General features: G+C 43.2%; 1 protein-coding gene across 1 annotated transcript; it reads left to right on the top strand.

Annotated features, from left to right (window-relative positions):
• Positions 1–486: 486 nt before the first annotated feature.
• Positions 487–22,457, top strand: LOC137287293 (protein mono-ADP-ribosyltransferase PARP14-like). Its single transcript, XM_067819531.1, has 21 exons — positions 487–607; positions 3,034–4,518; positions 4,871–5,050; positions 5,505–5,741; positions 6,901–8,742; positions 9,101–9,646; positions 10,098–10,180; positions 10,415–10,648; positions 13,007–13,228; positions 14,599–14,815; positions 15,156–15,293; positions 15,654–15,719; positions 16,373–16,552; positions 16,809–16,997; positions 17,211–17,464; positions 17,728–18,117; positions 18,893–19,068; positions 19,215–19,271; positions 19,419–19,540; positions 19,713–19,846; positions 20,328–22,457. Exons 2-21 carry the CDS (start codon positions 3,192–3,194, stop codon positions 20,460–20,462), a joined length of 6,729 nt encoding a protein of 2,242 aa, XP_067675632.1. The 5' UTR covers positions 487–607; positions 3,034–3,191; the 3' UTR covers positions 20,463–22,457.
• Positions 22,458–22,570: the final 113 nt, after the last annotated feature.

Below are 22,570 nucleotides of genomic sequence, written 5' to 3'. Positions count from 1 at the left end.
TGTTATCATGAGCCTGATATTGACGCTATACAAATGTTTTCATGAGCCTGATATTGACGCTATACAAATGTTATCATGAGCCTGATATTGACGCTATACAAACGTTACCATGAGCCTGATATTGGCGCTATACAAATGTTACCATAGCCTGATATTGGCGCTATAAAAATGTTATCATGAGCCTGATATTGACGCTATACAAATGTTTCCATGAGCCTGATATTGGCGCTATACAAATGTTATCATGAGCCTGATATTGGAGCTATAGAAATGTTATCATGAGCCTGATATTGACGCTATACAAATGTTATCATGAGCCTGATATTGGCGCTATACAAATGATAGCATGATAGTAATATTAATAGTAATCTAGAGCTGACAGAATGTTCTGTACGCATGGACAAAGTGTTGCTTTCCCTGTCAGTGTCTGAACAAGTATAAGTGAAACCGAAAGTTGGACTTTTTGTGACGTCATCCCCCAAATGTATATTTCCCAGAATCAGAGCCGTCAATCCAGACGTCCTAGCAAGAGGAAGGACATTAGACATTATTGGTGTTTTTGAGGACATCCGAGTCGTCCTCATCCAGCCATCGGGCAGTTAGACAGGTGAGTTCCGACTCAATAGGGAGGTGTACAACTTCTACTGTTTGCCTGAGAGCGTATTGTTTTGTTTAACAGCGGAGTTCACCGTACATATGTACTGTGCCCGTACAGGTGCGAGATTGCCTGTATACCCTGCCGACAGTCGCCGCAGTTAGGTTAGATATCAACACTGCTATGAGGGTTATGACATACTGTGAAACTGCGTATGGTATAATATATAACATTGACATGCAGGGTATTTGTGGCGTAAGCAATACGACAGTTAGAAATCGGCGTCGTACAGACGGAATGAAATAAGCTGTTTTGAAAAGAGTGTCACAGACAATCTCTTAGGTAAGAGCTGTAGACACCCAGGACAGAATAAACACAAATTGGACAAAGCAGGAAATAACGCTCCTCGCTACATATACGCTTCTGTGCAAGGGAGGTAACTGCCCGTGGATGATGTATTGTGATAGGAGCGCGTTGAGTGGTGTGAACAAAACCGATATATGATCTAAACAATTTGCCTGAAGTGAACCACATCCTAACAAGTAACACATTATTACATCAGTATTTCGTAATACTTTATGATGCATCAACTCTCATCGAATATGTCACAGAAGTACGCGATATGATACGAAACCCGCAAACTGCCATTAATGAAGCGTACACTCTATGGATGACAAGCTCTCGATCGTTTATTGCACAGCGGGACGTTTCGGCATAGATTCTTACACGGTTTTCAAGCTAAAAAGTGACTACAGCCAAGTGACGGGAAAACTAATATGTTATGACAAACATTAACTATGACATGTTATGAAGCATCACTGTATATAATGAAGGAAACGTTGTTATCAATAAAGTTGTATGTTTTATTATTGACTCCTCGTCTTCCAGAATGCCCATCAAACGAAGCACATGCATATGTCAATATTATTTGTATGATTATGACTTTAGTTCAAACCAAGAAATTAAAGGCTAATGGACTATTTCTACTCAAAACATTTCTGTATTCATTAAACAGATGCCTAGATGGACTAGTCACATATGTCATTAATAAATGTAACTGTCGTGCAAAGCAGGAAATGGTTATGCTATATTTTTCAAACAAATCAGATTTTTCATGACCCTCCCGTCCCTAGAGACTGGCCCTCACCACATATATTCTTACATTGTACCACTTACAATAAACAACCTTTTTCAACTCAGATGTCGTTCTTTATGTCTGTCTTCCTCGCTAGACTCTGGGGCTTCCAGTGAGTTCACATGGGATAATCAACTATACATAGCTTAGGACCTTAAAACACAATAATTAATATAAACCTGTGTTTTACCTAATCGAATCGATGTTTATGGACATATCCTGTTCATTCTTAGGATAATAATTATATTTGTGTTCTTCGTCGTCCTGTAGTATTCAGCCATTGCACTTAGAGATGTATGATGACAGCGACGACATGGAATTAAAAATGTATATTCTTACCTAACTGGAGCTTACATAACAAATATGCGAAACAAACACTGTCTGTAAGATGTCAAAAATAATCTTCTCTTCATATGAAAACCTCATGTGGGAGTTAAAAGGCAAAATGTTGATGTGTATATTACAGAACATCTTATACTATTTCCTGTGAGTATATATTCGGCACTAGGAGACCCGGTTAACCCGCGAACATCCAGATTAGAATTGATTTGCAGTAATGGTTGTCATAAGAGGCGACTAACGGATGGGCTGGGCAAGCTTGCTGACTTGGCTGACACATGTCAGCGGTTCGGACTCTAAGTTTAAGAAATGCTGTCATATTTAACTTTAACATGTTATGCCAGTGACATTTACTCCCAAGCCTAATCAACTACGCGTACAGCGTTTTGCTTGACAGCCTAGCTTCCTGGTGTGATCTGCACACACACACACGCGCACACACACTTAGGCTGTTGCACGGAATTTACGGATGCTTTCTTTCTGGCCCAAGAAAGGTTTTGTGTCGGTAAAACGAGGTTGCCGCCCATGCCGGGAACATGTCTAGCTGTAGGTGTTGATTATACATGGGCTATTTGTATTTCAAGGTTATTGCTGTAGTTACATGGTTGTGTGAACGTGCGTCCCGCCAATCATCTGTCCTCTTGGGTATATACTCACAAACTGTCTAGTGCTATTGACTATCAAATAGTCGTGTACCGTTCTCACTTTACTCATCATCTTTATAACTAGTCAAACCGGAGAACGCACGTTTTAGTGAAGAATGTAGTCTTTTCACGAATCTTTGTTCCAAAATTAAGACGTTAAATTAAAACGAATACAAATGATCCTTTTTTAAACATGTCTGAATTGTTTTGTTGGAAATCAGTTGAATGTCTTAACACAAACACAGACTGCTTTACCGTCAACATAACATAACATTTGTTACTTACTCTAGAAAATGCTAATTGTGAAAAGTATATTTCAGGAGCATTGGAAACATCCGCAGCCACCGTGTTTGTAAGCAGAGACGCTTCCTGTACAGACTGTACAGAACTTCTACACGAACCCGAAAACGCTGCATCTCTTTGTCTAGCACCCTAGCACCGTGCCTGTGTATGTCACGCAGATGGTACACTCATCACGATGTCTGAGGGGGAGCAAACCACCTCTCATGTACCCCGACAAGACACGGAAGGTGTGGGGAGTGAAGCCAATAGAACTCAGTTGTTAGGGAACACAAATGCAGCCACAGGCTCCTTGACCACAGAAACATCTACTGACACGAATAGAGCAGGAGATAGTGGAGGAGACAGTGGAGCTGGAGGAGATGGTGGAGGCAGTGAAAATGGAGCTTTGGGAGGAGAAGGAAAAAGTGGAGTAAGAGATGGTGACGGAGGTGTAGGAGATGGTGACGTGCGAGGAGATAGGGAAGGGATAGGAACAGAAGGTGGTAGTAAGAAGGAGGCAGACCTAACTCATGTAAAAATATCTTTAGAGGCAAATCCTTCCGTATCACACAAAGATCCCACGACTGACAAGGGACCTGTTCAAGGTAGTTTCCCACCCAGCCTTTCAGGTGTTCCTGTGCCCATCGGTACTCATGGAAACACGGATGTAAAGATTCACCAGGTAGTTTACCCACACCTTCATCTTGCAGGCGGTGTAGTGCCATCAAAATTTGGTCCAAGATACGATGGGCACAACCCACCATCTGGACCAAGATATGATGGGCACTATCCACCATCTGGACCAAGATATGATGGGCACTATCCACCATCTGGACCAGGATGGGATGGACACCATCCACAATTTGGACCAAGATATGACGGACACCATCAACAATCTGGACCAAGATATGACGGACACCATCAACAATCTGGACCAAGATATGACGGGTACCATCCACCATCTGTACCAGGATCTCATTGCCACCATCCACAATCTGGACCAATGAATGAAGGACGTCCTCCACCGTCAGGAACAAGATGTGAAGGGCACCATCCACCAGGATATGACGAACGCAACCCACTATCTGGACTGATATATGAGAGGTACCACCCACAATCAGGGCTGTACAATGACTGTCAGCATCCAAGATCTGGACCGGGATATGACAAGTTTCACCCACCGTCTGGACCACTATATTACTTGCACCAGCCACCATCTGGACCGGAATATGGCGGGCACCACGTTCTATCAGGATCTGTTGTGACTCACACGGAACAACAACGACAAATGTGTCATTTCCCTACCCACAGTGCCCATAAACCCTATTATTCATCTGCTCCTTCAAATAGTGTAACGTCACACGTGCCCCCACCCTCACAGACATTCACCCCACACCAAGGGTCAGTATTGTCACGGAGGTCATCAAGCTATGGAACACAATCTCCCGAAGGCCCCCTTCTGAGCAAACCTCTGCCTCATCAAACTGGCTGTCCGAAAACGTCATCAAAACCTTCATCTGATAGTGAGTTCAGTATTCCTGCTTCATTGAATACTATTGTCGCTCTGCAACACGATATCAGTTTTCATTATTGTGTTACCGTTTTTGTACCTCTAAATAACTACTGTCATTTCACTTCGGTACTCAGTAGATATGTTTCTATAGAATTTGCTTTTTCCTTCAATCCAATCAAATTTTCAGCCTCTGAATGTTTTGTTTACATTATGTCATGATGTGAAATAAATTTGCTTCTGTAGAATATACGTCTTATACATTTTACTGATATTACTTTTAAGGGAAATCATGATTATATATTGAAGATAATACACACAATATTATATTGGTGAATAATAATGCAGTAATTTGTGACCGACAGATGAAGTTGAGGAGGTGTGTATTGAGGACTCGTTCCGGGTTCTTGTTGAGAACGCCAGTAGTTCAACACAAGCGGACTGCATACAGAACTTCCTGGAGGCCAAAACCGAGTTGGCAGTTGATGCTGTACTACCGGGAGGACGTCCTGGAACGTTCCTGGTGACTTTCAAAGAAAAACCAGGTTTATGAGTCTCATTTAGTTGTCGTAGTTACGTACTGAAAGGGTAGACACTCTAAAGATTTGTTCAGCTAAATTTTGTCATCAGACATATAATACGAATTCGAATTGACATGCTGCCCTGCTTATTTTCTGTATTATATGCCATACATTTTCCATTTCTTTGTACCTTTTTGTATCAAGACATTATATTACCTTAGAAAGACGCACGCACTGGACCAATACTCTTTTGTAGTGTAAACATCAGTCACTTGTGATACATGTATGTGTCTAGAATACCAAACCACAGTTTTATTAGATCTATGAAAATATAATTTTCCTGGTAACATTAAACATAAGACAAGGTACTTGTCAACAAATACGGTAAGGTCTTCGTGTCTGTAACACCTTGAATGTCATCACGTCTCGGAACTGGTGGAATCAGTAATGAGTAACGTCAGCAACGCCGTCCTTTCAGATATTGGGCAGCTTAAGTCTTGTTTCATGAAGAGACGGATTGAGGATTCCTGGCTGAAAGTGTCCCACGTGTTGCAGTCAGCCTGTGTGAAGGTGACGTCCCTGACGCCGGACATTACAGACGACGGCATCAAGTTCTACTTCATGAACAAACGCAAGAGTGATGGAGGTGACGTCAAGACTGTGACTCGTTCACCAGACAGCACCGGGGCAATTGTACACTTCTATGACCCTGAAGGTACATTTGATTCTTTGCTACCAATGTATTCCCCTCTCCTCATCCACCGTACTTGTGAATACACACAATTGATGTACACAACTGATGCATTCAATAAATAAACTATGTCTTTTAGAAAGTGCTGAAATGATATGAATGAAATGAACCCATATTCTACTGAGTTTAATCCTAAACATACCATGTGCTGCTCTTGTTATCGCACCCCGGGATCCCAAAAAAGAAACGTATAGGAGGTTTCTATTTAAAGAAATCTATTAATTACCTATTGAGTTTAAAAAATCGTCAAAATATGTAGCAAAAGTGTTGATAACATGATTTTATACAGTTGCACAAGTGGGAAATCGATTTTACCTGAAAATGTTGATTTTGGTAAGATGTTTTTACAAGGATTAGAAACGCATCGCCGCAAAGCAACAGAAATCTCCTTCCAGTTGAAATTGTGCTGCAAAGAACATTCACTGTATGGCAATAAAAGTCCAGATAACTTCAACAAAAGTGGCATTTGTTTTGAAGGAGTTTCAAGGTCAAATCACTATGTCACATTTTGACTGCGACACAGAACATCGCCATTGAAAGAATGCTCAAGATTACCAGCTTCTGTTGCCAGGCGTCAGAATGTTAGTCTGAGCAAGATATTATGGCCTGCCGTTCGTTGCAGTCAAACAGGTATAACAAATGACCGTCCCCGTACAGGCAGACCTCGAGTTACCACTGCATCCCAAGATCGGTACATCTGGATACTACAGTTGCCTGATCGTACTGCCACGGGTGAGAGCACAACGGTCAGGGTGCCTGGACTTCAGAGGATATCCCGTCAAACTGTGCTGAACAGGTTGAAATAGACTGGCCTGAGAGCCAGAAAACTCGACGTCGGGGTCGTGCTGCATCATCACTACCGCGGTCAACGTCTCCTGTATTTAAAAGTATCCACTTGGCTGTATAGACATTGCCGTCTTATAAACTGGTGTAATATCACGTGCACTAAGTCTGTTTGTGGACGAGTTACACATGTTTGAAAATACAACACTTTTGCAACAGATTTCTCGTCTATGCGTTTCTCTTTTGGATAGTACAACTGGAATATTGCTTATGGCGACAAAGTAATGATGATAAATTACATGTAGAATATATTTTACTATCTAATGTTTTTCGTTCACAGTTGCAAGGAGAGTTTGTGCAAGAACCCACAAGTTACACGCGAAGGATGTGGTTGTGACATACCACCATGAGCTGCTGGAAACTTGGGTAGGCAAGGATGAGTCCTCCCATGGTACATCACAAGCGAACACAGGTACACAACAGGGGCCTAGACCCAGCCGATCTTCCGGGACATCTGGACGAGGAAATCTCCGCAGTGAGACGGAGGAACCGGCAGCCACCATCAGATCTACAACGAGAGTTGCTGGGAAAGCTCAGCAAGGCAGAGCAGCTGAGTTTCCAGGAGCAAGTCAATCAGTGATCATAAAAACACTGGACGCCTGCTTGTTGCATTTCCTGTGGAAGTCTACTCCCTGTCAGAAAGAATTTGTGAAGTATATGAAGGAAACCTTACATGGCAGAGTCAGATTTATCCTTCAGTCCAAAAACACAGTGATGCTAATAGTTGAACACAGTGGTCCTGTACATGAATTACGTGCATGGAAAGCAAGCATTCAAAAAGAAGTGTCAGAATATGTCTGTACATATCTGAAAGTCGAATGTTTACGAACATCTGTGCCTGATTGTTTACTTGATGATATTCTCAGAGCAGTCAACCCCATCCTGAGTAGCAACCCAAATTTAGTGCGATTGTACCACGGAATGAAGAACACAGATCTCATCATTTGCGGCTTCAGAGGAAAAGTGGACGATGTAACCTTTCAAATTTCGAAAGTGAAACAATCAGCAAAACCTGTTTCACCACCAAGGATTGAAAGTTGCCACTTAAAACAATTTCAGGCAAGATACTTAGCTTTTTCCAACTTTGAGGACAAGTTTCCTAAGGTGACTACAAGAATCGACACCGAGACAGACATTATTACATTTGAAGGTCCTAATGCTGATGTAATTACTGCAAAATTAGAATGTCTGAGAGTTGCTCAGAATCTAGTACTTGAAGGTGTTACTTTCAAGTCGGAGGAAGCCATGAAAGTTCTGGGATCTCGTAACACTACTGACTTCATACAACCTAAATTAAGTCATGCCCATTGTGTATGGGGGTTGGGAGAGAAGGAGGTTCGGGTCTATGCGGGAACAGAGGCTGATGCCAAAAACGGTAGAAAGGTTGTTGAGACGAGTTTAATTGAAACAGCGGTTGCTATAGACACCTCGGCATCGACACTGTTGAGTACGGCAGAGTGGAGGGAAAAGAGGGGAGAGTTGCTGGAGGCCCATCCGGGGAAGCTGGCGCTGGTTCACCAGAAAGAGGCGCTCCTGATCGTGAGCACCAGTGATATAGGGGATCTCGTCAAGGAGGAAGTGGAGCAGTTCTTCAGAAGGAATGTATTAAGGTCCAAATCACTCTCCCTTGAACCTTCCACTGCAAAATTCTTAAATATGTTCAAATCAAACGAAATCCGATCAGTGGAAGGGAAGCTTGAGAAACATCGTGTGAAGGTGATTGTTGAAGAAGGTAGCGTGTGTTGTGAGTTGAGGATTTCAGGATATCAGCAAGGTTTTGTTGAAGCTGAAAAGCGCCTTAATCAAATGATTTCTGAAATATTTAGCAAAAGACATAAAATCTGCCTTCCCGGTATCGAAGAGTTCTTTGTAAAGGGCAAAGGTAGGGAGCTCTTGTCGGCCGTTGAACAAAATGAGAAATGCATCATTGAAGTGAAGGACAAGTCTCCAGACAAGAAGGAGAAGAAAATGCGAGAGATGAAAAGATGGGACGTCCCCTCAGGAGGGGTGTTGTCTGTCATACTTGGAGACATGCGAGACCTGGGAGTAGACGCTATAGTGAACGCTGCCAATAAGGACCTGCAGCATGGAGGCGGTGTGGCTAAGGCCATTGTTGATAAGGGTAGGACCGCTGTTCATCTCTCAACAAGGACTAGTCACGACATTGTTTGTTAGAATGAAGCTAACATGAATGATCTCACATAATCAATGCGTGAATATTGATAGATAAATGAAAAGACAACTGATTTAGTGTAAATATACTATTGCAGGTTACATACATGATCAGAATCTGTTGCCGTGCTACAGAATGGTAACACGGCACACATCGATATCTTTTTGCTTATGAAATGAAACAGAACCTTCTTGTCAGATTTTGTTGAACTGATATCAGACTGAAAATATTGAACAAGGTTTACTTATACCCAACACAACAGCAGCACTGATAACTTCAGTAAATGGTGTTGATCATTGTACTTCAGGTGGAAACGCTATAGTGAAGTTCTGTGACCGGTACATCCAGGAAAACGGTCAACTGGTGGATGGGGAGGCTGTGTGTTCCCCGGCAGGGTCCCTCCCCTGTAAGGTGGTGATACACGCAGTGGGGCCAGTCTGGGCAGGGGGCGATGAGGGAGAACAGGAGGTCCTGAAAGAGACTGTGGGGAACATCCTCAAGGTTGCTGAGTCTAACAAAATCAAATCCATCGCCTTGCCTGCCATCAGCACAGGCATATTTGGATACCCTGTTCAGGAAGCTGTCACTGCGATCATGGAGGCCCTTCTCAACATGTGGCAACCTGACCCAGTGGACTACGATGGCCCTCAACACGTGTACCTCTGCGACATCAAGTCCGACACAGTTGACATGTTTGTGAAGATCGGCAACAACCTGTTTGAGAAAGACGGGGGCCATCATCCTGACAGTGACGTTGACAGCAGTGAGGAAAGTGTTGTGGGTGAAGAACCTGTTCAATATAGTAACAGTGGATCGGACTCAGAAGACGCCTCAGATGCAGATTCAACCAAGGGTAAATATAGATAAGCACGATATAACCTTGGCTAGTTCCTACATAGAGGCTCAAGGTGAAGAACACATGTAAGGAAAGTCTTCACTGAGCGCATCCCAGGTTAGCATTAATCCCCAGTAACCTACGTTTGGTCTACACCGAGGTCATTCAAGGTATGAACTGGTTCACATACACCTATGCTGTCTACAGTGTATGGATACGGGGATTCAGTATGGTGACTCGTGGCGTATTGTAATCCTGTGACATGAGATTAGAGCAGGTGATCACACTCAGTGACATAGTTGACGGCGTGTGATTGCTTACAGTATCAATCGCTGGTTTGTCTAGTCGAGATTCGATTCCTTACATATGTTCTGGCTGCAGTGTTAATCGGCACAGCAAGGTAATATGTCTGAAATGCGTCTTATGGTCCTTAAACTACATTATACAAAGACCACCTTGACACTTGCAGAATCAACATCCATAGCTAGCGATGAGGATGGTGCAAACTTTTCCGGTATCAGAGTTGTCAGCAGGGAACTTGCGTCTGTGAAGGTAAGATAAAGTCAAGTCACACATTTAGATATATCTAGCGAATACAACATTCATCAGGCTGTGACTCCGGTACGATGGTTTACGCATTGGTATCTACTTATACTTGTATAAAGAGAGTTTCTGAAAACAAACATGAATTATTATAGAAACCATGGTGTGGTATTGCCTGCACTACCTGTGAACAACGTGTTTTTGTTTTCCATCTCCAAGTCATTGTCACCATCATTGATGCAGGCGGATGTTCTGGTGAATCCAGCTCATTGTGACCTTGACCTTACCTCCGGCGCCGTGTCGATGTCGCTGCTCCAAGCAGCTGGTCCCCAGCTACAAGAAGAGTGTAACCGGAAGTATGAGGAAGGTATCAACTTTGGTGAGGTCGCGGTAACCAAGGGAGGTAATCTGCAATGCAAGGTGGTCTTCCATGGCTTGCTGTTGAAATGGAACAATGGCAAAGGGAAGGCAGAGAAGGTAAATGGCAAACTAAGATATTTTTGCTATTGACATCCATGCTTAAAGAACAACTAAACTCAATTTGTTGGTACTTTTTTACCACTGCATATGAAAGATTTTGGTTAATCATAAACGGAACACCATTCTTTTTTTAAAAAAATAACTTGTGGTTAATTAATACCAACGCTTAAAAGTTGCTGAAACCCGTGTGCTTCTCTCTCGCCCGCAAACGAAACCACAGACAGGTTACGTAACTCAGTCGCCAAAGCCCTGCAGTGACGTCATAGAAGGAACAATTTTCAGTTAGTTGCGTAGAAAATGTGTTGGAAGCTCGTCATTTTGCTGATTTCTCGACGTCACCAAAGACATGCCGAATTGTTGTGTCGCCGTCCATTGCTCCTTGGGGTCGGGTGATGGTGTCACTATGCACAGATTTCCACCGGACCCCGTAGTCTGTGCTTACATTGGTTGTTTGTGTGTGCGAAGCGAGCGTTGTGGAAGCCTGTGGTATATACTAAATCGGATGGTTCGCCCACTACCACGCTTCCAGGATAGCAAAATAGAGTTCACGTTTCATCAAGTTTATAAAATAAAGACTGCTTACTACACATTGCTGACCAAAAGTCGGTGAAAACAAACTTAAATAGCATTCATTCTCAGACAGGGCGTCGCCATTTACAAAAGTTAGAAAATCCAAATTACTTTGTACTAGTAGTTAAGTATGTATTTGAATCATGGCCAATAGGAGTTTGCATAACACAGCTTGTAACGTAACATTAGCAAGGTCGGGGTCGAAGTGAAAATACTGCACGATCAATTTTTACACTTGCTAAATTTACTTGGTTTGTAAACATTCACTCACCAGTATGTAGACACTTGTCAATATACGTCTTTATACTTGGTCTCATAATCCTAATTACTTTATAATCATACTTGGATGCATTTTGAAACTTAACAAAAAGAAGCGATCTGCTAATGTATAACAGGAATTTAATAACTAGAGATTTATAGTTTGCCTATATGAATCATAATTCGCACGACGCAACAGTGAATGTGGTCTGTATCATTACACTTCACGACGAAAACAATGATTATGTTGAAAGCTATGACAACTTAATAAAAACAAAATGCAAACATTAAAATTAAAACAAATTAAAGTTATAGGAACAATGTCAGGCTCTTACCTTGTTCGAGGAATGTATCCATCAATATCCACAAAACGAGTGATGTATAATTCATCTGCAGATTTCTCAAGTGATGTGTCTTTCAACAATCTAATATACGAAATGTATCGTTTCAGGTTTTTCACATTGCTGTATAGTCTCATTGGACAGCCAAGATAACACACCTCTCAACTAATTGCATAATGGGCGTCATTCTTTTACAAAAGTAATTTAGCTAGTCAATAATGAGCAATCAATCAATGTATTGGCGGTTAATCCTTTGAAAGAAGGGCGTTTTTACATAGATACATACACGACAGAGTGTATTCAGTATAGATTTGTAAATGAACATGCATAAACACTACCTTATGACAAATCCCCACTGAAATCCGTAAAAAAGTAATTAATCAATCAGCGTGTTATCGGTTAATCCTTTGATCGATCCTGACACAAGAAATGCCAAATGGGGACCTTCTTCGGGCAATCTAAGTGACGTTACCACATCAAGTGAATGATGACAAATAACGTGTAGGTTTATACCACCTAACACGAATCACACCCTAGGGATACCGAGTGATTTTGACAAAATCGTCTATGAAAACAAGGGTTGTAACTCGGAAACTAGGCAAAGCAGGAGACAAAACTAAATGATTATGAGAACATGGAGCTTTCAGTTTTCACAACAGATGTCGCGATGTCAGGTTTGTACAAACCTGTAGACGAAATAGTTTACCCCCTGAAATGTAGATGAATTCTGCGTGGACCCTCATATCTATATACCTACTGTTACGTCACGGAGACGCGCCGCTCTGATTGGTTGAAATTTCGTTTGCGGTTGAGAATTGTGCACTGTTGTCAAAAAGGTCGATTTAAGGTAATTAAAGATTGAAATTAGCAGTTTTAATGGCGGGGTTTCATCTATAACGATGTCAATTAGTGATTTATGCATTTGCACCCCCTGGAGTATACGTGGTCTTTAAAAATATGTTCAGTCAATCAGAATTTGAATTTATTCCAATCGTGACTCATTCACAAACACACTCAAATGGACAGAATGTAAAGTGTTTCGTCTACATATTGTTGTTTCTCATTTACACATGTGACCAGGTCGAATTACCAACAGGCAGATACGTCCGCTGGTTAAAGAGGGGATACTAGCCTGGGTCACAGAGGGTGGTATATTATCGTTTGCCTTGAAATGTTATGTTGCCAGGTATTGCGGACCCTTGTGACAGAGTGTCTGACGGAGGCTGACTCCAGAGGGTATACCTCTATCGCCTTCCCTGCACTTGGCACTGGCCGACAGGGCTTCCCGGCCGACATTGCAGCCGACCTCATGTTCAGCTCTGTCAGGACATTCCTGGACACTAACGCAGCATCTCCTCTGCAATCTGTGTACTTTGTGGTGCACCCTAGTGATCGCGCAGTGTTTAAGGTAATCTGTCGGTCGATAGTGGATTTTGGGGGAGGGGAGTTTAATGTTTCTTCCATAACAACTGTTGATGTTTCTGGTATATGCGGATGCCAGAAGAAAGAACTTACTGATGTATGTGACAGATGTTAGATACCCTCTTAGATGAATACAGGTTAATGTTCACCTGGAGACATAATCAGGCCTAAACTTGGAGTCGATACATGCCCAGGGGACACAACTCTGGACAGCCTTGTACGACTGTCTCGACCACCAGCTTAAAAGAGGGTTAAAGGTGATCGTGTGAAAGGCAGCTTAAACGTTGTCATGTAAGGATTAAAAGACTTTAAAAAACACATTTGAATATATACTGAGCCGAAAAAGAAACTTCATAAAATGTAATTTTTAAAAATAATGAGTAATTTTTCTCTGATGATACATCTGTTTATCCAGAATTGGGATCCCTATCTTTCGACTCTAGAAAAACGTTAGCAAAACCCACTCAAATCCATCCATTCGTAGTGCAAATGACGTTAGTGTCGAATCAGTTTTTACACGTGCAGTCGATCACGTGATCTTCGCATCGAAGTTTTCATTATTTGCATGTGTTTGCATTGGCCTTAAGAATTGAGAAAACACTTTTAAACCGCAGTTGTAACGGTGTTTTAAATGCCACGATTGTCAAATGTGCAACGTGAACGTGCCATTGGTATGCTGCAAGCGGGAAGATCAGTTATTGACGTCGCAAGAGCAACGGGATGCAACAGTCGCACTGTGTATGACTTGCGAGGTCGTGTACAACAAACTGGCACCACTTCTGATCGCCCAAGGTCGGGTCGCCACGTGTGACGTCACGAGCAGAAGACCGTCAAATCGTCCTACGTCACCTACCTGACAGATTTCTGCCGGCTCCACGAACCAGGGCTGAGATGTTTAGATTTTGACTGTCCTCACAGACCATTCGAAATCGGCTGCGGGCTGCCAGTCTCCATTCCAATTTTTATTCTTATGACTTGACATTCTATATACCCATGTTTTGGAACGGCGATGTAGCCTAATGGAACTGATTGTGGCACTGTCAGTGTATCGAGTACATCACACAGATCTCAGCAATGAAATGAAACAATTTAACCATCTTACCATCTCTTGTTCATTTATAGTGTCCCGAAGAAAAAACGTGAAGTTTCTTTTTGGACTCAGTATATGTCATTCCAGAAAATTTAACGAAATAGGACACATGTTCCAAGAACAAGTTTCAAACAAATGCCAAACATCTCACAGGCAATGTTTTCCCATACCACCTGTATGAGAGCCTTAACTGAAGCACAAACTATGACATAAGAATCTATAGGTCCGTATCGTAAATATCAAACTTATATTTTACATCTTGGCAGGCGTTCAAGGCCGAGCTTCAGAGGCCCTATGGCGACACAGACTGGATGACTTCCCCTGCTAGACCGCATCCCGGGGGTACTACATCTAGGGGACGAGCGGGATCTTCCAGGAGGCACCGCACTTTCGGGAGGGGTCACGTACCAGATGCTCCCAGACAGGAGTCAGCAGCCCCAGCGGGAGTCTCTGGATTTGGTAAACTTCTTAGCATGATGACGGGTAAATAACTGCAGTATCATTAGTATTTGGCTTCAGCATCTGACCATATCCCGACATGCCCATCGCCGAAGTGTTTCATTCAGATGCCTTTGTAAAGTGAATGGCATCAGTGAATCATTAGTTCCATTGTGTTTTGTCGACAGTATCTCTTGCCGTGTCCAACAACAAACGAAGACGTATGACCAGGAAATTGTTGTGGAATATTACAGACGCTGTGCCGCATTGTAACTTCAATACAGAGAATGTTGGCAGGCTTGTAGTTACATGGCAAACACTTCCTGGAGCACGCTGGCCACTGGTGTACATGTTTGTATCTAGTACAGCGTTATTTGTTCCACAGGGCTCAACTGGGGCTCCCCGACTGGCTCCACTTACAAACTCGGTACAGTTACAGTTGTCATCACGCAAGGTGATGTAACCATGGAAACCACTGACTGCATCGTCAACTGCTGCAAGGAATCATGTGACCTAAATTACAGTAAGTCCTTGCAGTCTTGTGACCAGACAATCCGATCGCATTGTAACACAACGGTTAGTACTCATGACATCAATGTCGGATCAACTTGCATTCTTAAATACTCGTCCCTTTCCGTAAGGGACGTGTGACGTGTGACGTCACAGTAAATCCGATCATCTGACAGTCATGTGACTCGACAGTGACTCACATAACATTGACACCTAACAACCAAAGGCAATGTAAAATATCTCTCTGGCAACAAGACTAAAATATTCCCCGATATCCATATCCTGACATATCCCGATATCACACAGCTAGATAAATGCACCTTTCACGTCTGCCTTCAAAGCTGTTGACAATATGGTGTGTTGTGTTGTGTAGGTGCGGTCTCCAAGGCCATATTGCGAGCAGCGGGACCGGACATACAACGGGAATGCTTCGAGAAGAGTGAGTTGGGCCAACATATATTTGAGACAGATTGAACGTGGCCTGTGACTGATGTGTATTAAAGCAGGGTATAACTATCTTGTAGCGGTGAGGTATATGTGTTATCTGTCAGTGTGATGGCTCTTTGTTTGATGAAGGCCGGTAGTGAGGGGTATGGTGCTGATCAACCTGGAAACATCATCAGGAGGAATTGGTACTCGAACCAACAATGAAAGGTTTCTGATACGTTAAAGGGGCTGTGTGGTGGCCTAGTGGTTAAAGCGCTGGCTTGTCACACCGAAGACCCGAGTTTGATTCGATTTCGCACTTGGGTACAATGTATGAAGCCCTTTCCTGGTGTTCCCCGCCGTGAGTATTGCTAAAATCGGTCTAGAATTAAAGTCACTTAATCAGTCATATACTTAAGGAACACATGACACAGGAGGAGAGGGAGGAATGGTTTAAGCCTGGGTCGGGCGAGATACCCGGGGTAGAACAGGACTATAATATAATACTACTAATTGATAGACAAGGGCTCGGGTGCTGGCGAACTAACTGCACACCGAAGGACAGTCATCGGACAGGACGTTCCTGTGTTGGGTAACGTCTTCCCACTCCATTCCTTGTGTGAGTCGTACAGCACCCGGAATGATTCTTCATTCTTCTTGTTTCAGAACATTCTATGGCGAAGTATGGATACATTTTGACTTCCGGTGGAAATCTGAGATGTAAGATGGTAGCTCACGTTAGAGCACAGCACTCTAGCTATGGCTGGACAAAGGTCCTGAGTCAATGCATGGACTGGGTCAACAAGAAGGGCGTGTCGACCATGTCATTACCTGCTCTGGGCACAGGTGAGTCAATGCATGGACTGGATGAACAAGAAGGGCGTGTCGACCATGTCATTACCTGCTCTGGGCACAGGTGAGTCAATGCATGGACTGGGTGAACAAGAAGGGCGTGTCGACCATGTCATTACCTGCTCTGGGCACAGGTGAGTCAATGCATGGACTGGATGAATAAGAGTCAATGTATGTATTACGTCAGGTGGATTTGATCAGATGTGATGATATGTGAGGTCATTCTAACTCTCAATTGGTTTCTTTGCAGGCGGGTTGAAGCAGTCACCTGTGAAGATGGCAAGCGCCATCTATGATGCCATCAACAAGTACGGATCCAGCCACCCAACTCCAAGCCTAAGCCAGGTACGAGTGGTCATCTTCCAAGAGGAGATGGTGAACAGTTTCATGACAGTGTTTGCTGGTGGCCGTCCTCCTCACTCCACACAGAGGAAAAGGGGTATGTTGTTTAAATATTGGAATAGTATGGTGTTGGCCGAAACAAGATGCTCGACATGTGGAGGGATCGGATATTTTTAGTGGTATGTGTACACGGACGCGAGGTCATGTCCTTAGATCTGCTGAAGGGGTATTAAACACCTAAGTATTAGCCACGATACTCAAGGCAGTTTTCAAGGGAGATGACATTGATGCCAAGGGAATTTGTTTGTAGGTGATCAGGGAAGAAGACGTAAAATGACACATCGAAGATCGAAACCATCACGTCACGAATCCCCGGATGTTGGAATCATTGACACTAGCAACAAACACATCGACGACAGCGTGATCCTCTGCATCTTCACCGACGAGAATAAGCATGCTGAAGCAGCTAAGAAAAGGATTACGAACTTGTGCAAGGAGGAGTTTGATCACAAGCCACTGTCCAAGTCATGGAACGAATTCATAGGCAGTCTGAAAGCCAAAGAGGTGATTGTTTATCACGTAGCATTGTACAATGGATGACGTTGATCTAGCTTCTTTCTCATGTTGCTGGGCAAGTTTGCTTCTTAACTGTTTTCATTCAAATATGGCATGCTTTGGCCCACTTCACTTTTTATATACAACGCATAGTTAATTGTTACGTTGATAAGAGTACAGGGTTTGACATAAAATATGTCCCTTTCCTCACATAACCATATCAGTACGTAAGACCTAAATGCACTGTGATTAGTTCCATATCTTCCCGCCAGGTGTCCACTCTATACCGAGTTGCAGACGACAACGGTGTTGCGCTCTCCAAGACGGCAGGTGGCTTGACTTTGACTGGCCCAGTCCGGTTAGTGTCGGCAACCCATGATATCATTGTGGAGAAGCTGCAGACGTTGCAGAAGAAGTTCCTGATGCAGAGGGAGGCGAGGACGTTAGCCCAGCTGGTGCAGTGGGTGTATGTGGACGAGAAGGGACGCAGCACACCCTTCTCACCAGGCCTCAACTGTCAACTTGAGAAGGCCCGAAACGATAAAGTAAAGACGCTCGAGATAGAAGACTACAAGGGACGGCAGTACAAGGTCGACCTGGAAGCCAAGGTGGAATATCCTGCAGGGGGAGGCAAACCATTGACTATCCATCGAATGGAAAAGGTAAGTGAATCGTCTGACCCCAATAGAGTTCCTTACGACTGGAGGGAAATGTGTGTGTGTGTGTGTGTGTGTGTGTGTGTGTGTGTGTGTGTGTGTGTGTGTGTGTGTGTGTGTGTGTAAGTGGGGGGGTGGGGGTGGGTATTTGAAGGTTATTTCACGTGGAGAGAATGACAAGGTTATGAACTGTAGAGCCCATGATATCACCCGTTCACAACGGTATGTTACTATGCGAGAGTGGATATTTAAGTGCAAGACTTGGCACTTGCTGTGCAGAGCGGTCTGTACTTTGAACCTGTGGACTGGAAGTCCAGTACAGCTATCGACTTCAGAAGATAGACACCCCAGGGACTGTCATGTAGCTCACCCATCTCCCTATCGTCGCCTGTCGTCTTCAGGTGTGAAGCATGTACTCAACATATGTGTACCACAATGCACCTGGCACGGGATGTGTATTTATCATATATAATTGTGCAGTACTGGAGTTCTTGGACGTTGTAAAGCTATTTTAGGACTTATGCAAATATTTTCGTCAACGTTAGCTAATGAGGCAAATTTGTAAACACTGAAGTAAACTGTGGTGTAACATGAATTTAAGTATGATTTCGAGATATGGCGGTGTATTGGAAAGCTTAATATGACTGGTGATACAGCTACACTTCTGTCTGTACCAGGACTTAAAGTGACTGCTACACTTATATTCCTGAATGTGCAAAGCCTGTCTGTGAGCAATGATTTAGTTGCCAGTGTTCTGTGTAATTCGGCTTGTGCTCGGTAGGGGGCGCCGTCGGGTCTTGGTCGGTACGTGGATGGCGAGAAGGAGGCTCTGGCTGGCTCCACCACTGTCTACTTCCCCATCATGCCTGAGAGGAACTTCAAGGGGACAGCAGAGGACCTCCACTTCAGGACTGCTGAGTCCCAGTTCTACAGGCTGCTGAGTGACCAGGGAGGGAGGTAAGTAACAGTCACCTCTGTCCTAGCAACTATTGCTTGATCATTTATTGTGAACAGAAATGACCTCTAGAATAACCCTTAAACGTAGACGTGATTGACGTTGGTTGTCTAAATAAAGTACAAAATGAATGATCTGTTTGTTTCAGATACAAGGTTGTAAAAGTTGAATACGTGGTGACCCCAGATTTGGTGCGGCGGTTCAGGTATGTCAGTATGTCAAGCAGTGTGCTGAAAGTGGTGACTCCAGATTTGGTGCGGCGGTTCGGTATGTCAGTATGTCAAGCAGTGTGCTAAAAAGTGGTGACTAATTATTTGTTTTGACGTTTATGGTCTTTCTACTGTACTTCTAGTTCTGCCCAGGAATCCCTGAAGAAGTCTCGTGGCGAGATGAACGCCCAGCCCATCCTGGCTTTTCATGGAACCGATGAGGGAAATATCACCAAGATCTGTGAGAAGGGATTCCTTAAGCACGGTAGGTAGACCTCCAGCCTTCAGGCACATGTATACCTTCCCTCACACACACGCACCGGGCCTCTTAAAAGTAAACGGATACTTCTTGTCTCAGGGTTTTATACATCGTAAGGAGATATAAGTGATGAACAGAACAAGAGATCCATGCTGCCATGTTGACTTTGTGTTGCCAGGCGACGCTGGGTTCCAGATGAAGTCCGGCAACAAGTACGGCAATGGCGTATACTTCAGCGAATATCCAGACTACTCAATGCGCTACATCCGGGGCGCCACAAAGCTGCTGTTGTGCAAAGTCCTGCTGGGAAAGGTAACAAGATCACCAGTGGTAGTTTACAATCACAACACTCAACTATACCTTGACTGATGGAGAAAAGGGGAATGTGCTGAGGACTTCGATTGCTGTAAGGTCTTCATATTGAGGCACATTATACTGTGTATAGACTATCATATTGGTGTTTACCACACTGACAGAATCTGAGATGTTTTACGGAAAAATCGAATCTCTGTACAGAGGAATGAGTGTGACGAGCTTGGGCAGTTCCATACAGCTTGCACACATAGATCTTCCGATTCATTTGGAACGCGTATTTTCACATCTTGTCGCCAGATATCTTGAAATTAACAATCATTTTGCTGCAAGGGATATTCTGGAATTCTGGCCGCGTGTCTTCATGCCTGATGGCGTAGATCGCTGCGGGTGTTGACAGTCACTAGAGTGTCGTGAAATATTCATGACATCATTAACCATTCCCCAACTGAAACGTCATATGATCATTTGTTGTTTCCAGACGTACACGATCTCAAGCTTCACGCAGGGCAGTGTACATCCAGGCTACGACTCCCACACTTCAGCATGCGGCAAGGAGCTCGTCATCTTCGACACGTCCCGGATACTGCCGTCATACATCGTACACTACAAGTAGAACCAGTCTAACTTCATTTCAACTTTCTAGATTGCTATTATTTATGGTATTATATTGACGTCATGTTCCCAGAGGGATTATGGGAATAATTTCTAGCTGTAATTGTTACGTCATGTGCTCCCACAGGTCCTGAGACTTTGTGGCCATCAATTCTAGCTTTGATTATTACGTCATGTGCTCCCACAGGTCCTGAGACTTTGTGACCATCAATTCTAGCTTTGATTATTACGTCATGTGCTCCCACAGGTCCTGAGACTTTGTGGCCATCAATTCTAGCTTTGATTATTACGTCATGTGCTCCCACAGGTCCTGAGACTTTGTGACCATCAATTCTAGCTTTGATTAACGTCATGTGCACATAAAGGTCGTGAGATTTAGTTGCCATCATTTCTATATTGTAGCATTATGTCATGTGCGCACAAGGGTCGTGAGAATTTGAAACCGTGCAAATATCTTCTGGTTGTGTTTTCATTTAAATATCGACACTTGACATATGCTACTTAGGTCACGTGTCTCTTTGAATAATGTGTCAAGAAAGATCATCATACTACTAGCCTCTTCCTAACTGTGATTCCTCAAATGAACTGAGATTACCCAAAGGCTGACCACTGGCCGAGCGATGGTTAGCGTAAAGTGGTCATTACTACACAACATTGTGTAGACAACACTCACAGTGATTGGTTCCGTGTCCAAGTTGTCATTGCCTTGCTCTATGGTATATACTTTGCCAAAATGTCTGTAGACTGTTTGTTCTTCCGACTGTGTTGTCATAGCTCTGGCGTTTGACCGTCCCTTCACATGTTGGTGTGACGAATGTGGGCTAACATCGGACACTGACAGACTGGAACACTGTGGTCAGTCACACATTCCCTTGTCAAACATGGGCCGTCTGAACTTGATAGTGGCATGATTTTGATAAATAGGCATGTATTACACGTGTGGTATAGGCTAAAATATTACCACAATTCTGCTACTGTTACATGACAGGGCTAAATGGTTATTTTACCTTCTGTCCATGATGTCACTGTTAGTCATATTAGCCAACGTATACAGTTTAATGTCGACTTTGATGTTAAATCCTCACACCTATCACCTAATTTACAGTTAGGATGTGAAATGGGTGTAAGGGACATTTATGGTTAAGTTAGTGCAGTCGTGACTGTCCTCTGAGTTACAGGTCACGATCATCTTCACTGTCAGCCCTGGAGGTAACGTTAATGGTTGTCTCTACACCATCTTATATAATAAATAATGAGGAAAAGTAGGCGTGGTAAATCAGAACCGAGGATGCAAGATGCACGTAAGTGTTGTGTCCCCATTAGATACACCAGGGATAATCTACAACCTTACAGTTTCCCTGGTGACACATGCCATCTGTCCCACACCAGGACAAGACCAATAACTGGCTGACCCCCTTCCACATACCTCACTGTCGTCATGATCCGGACACAACAGAGGTCCACTTAAGGCATCAGTGGTCACATCCATGCATCATCGGTGTGTCGAGTCATCACTAGTGTCTGCTTCGGTTTCTTCAATATGTACACATCTTTTAATAGTTGTTCGGCCACTTAGCATTTTGTCCCACATGGTATATTGTTCTTTTCAGTGTCCGCTTCAAATGTCATGTGTAACTAAAGGGAATGATTCACTTAGTGGGCTAGGTCGATCATAGACAAACACGGTAGGGTAAGAGTCCCTCCCGTTCCTCCATCCCAAACAATATTTATATATTGACATATATTATTAACAACACTTAACACAACAATTACTATAAGACTCAGAAAATAACCAAAAGCCCAAAAATTAAGTACAGCATATAAGGTTGAACCACTGAGTGTTACCTTTGTTAATCTGCCGAAGAAGAATATTGGGGAACGGAAGGAACTCTTTCCCAAGATAATTTGTATTTGGCGTTTGGCGTTTGTATCAGAGGAAGAGATCACATCATACTGTTTGTATCTAATGAATGCAATAAACGTTCGGAAGGTCAGAGTTCTGTAGCATTTACTGACTTGTTCAATGACTTTTATGTAATGTGAAACACAGATCATCCAAGTTTCTCTTCCAGCAAGTGTCACCACACAAGTGTTCAACAATGTTCAGGT

Source organism: Haliotis asinina, chromosome 6 (genome assembly GCF_037392515.1).
Source record: "Haliotis asinina isolate JCU_RB_2024 chromosome 6, JCU_Hal_asi_v2, whole genome shotgun sequence".
In the NCBI taxonomy this organism is placed as follows: domain Eukaryota; kingdom Metazoa; phylum Mollusca; class Gastropoda; order Lepetellida; family Haliotidae; genus Haliotis; species Haliotis asinina.
The sequence above is the reverse complement of the archived record's forward strand: the minus strand, read 5'-3'. Positions and strand labels throughout refer to the sequence as shown.

What these genes read in the sequence shown, in the direction of transcription:
- LOC137287293 (XM_067819531.1), top strand. Translation starts at nt 3,192, where the DNA reads ATGTCTGAGGGGGAGCAAACCACCTCTCATGTACCCCGACAAGACACG. An exon ending in ATCATGTGACCTAAATTACA is followed by an intron (nt 15,294 to 15,653) that starts GTAAGTCCTTGC and finishes TGTGTTGTGTAG; the next exon opens with GTGCGGTCTCCAAGGCCATA. An exon ending in CTGAGTGACCAGGGAGGGAG is followed by an intron (nt 19,069 to 19,214) that starts GTAAGTAACAGT and finishes TGTTTGTTTCAG; the next exon opens with ATACAAGGTTGTAAAAGTTG.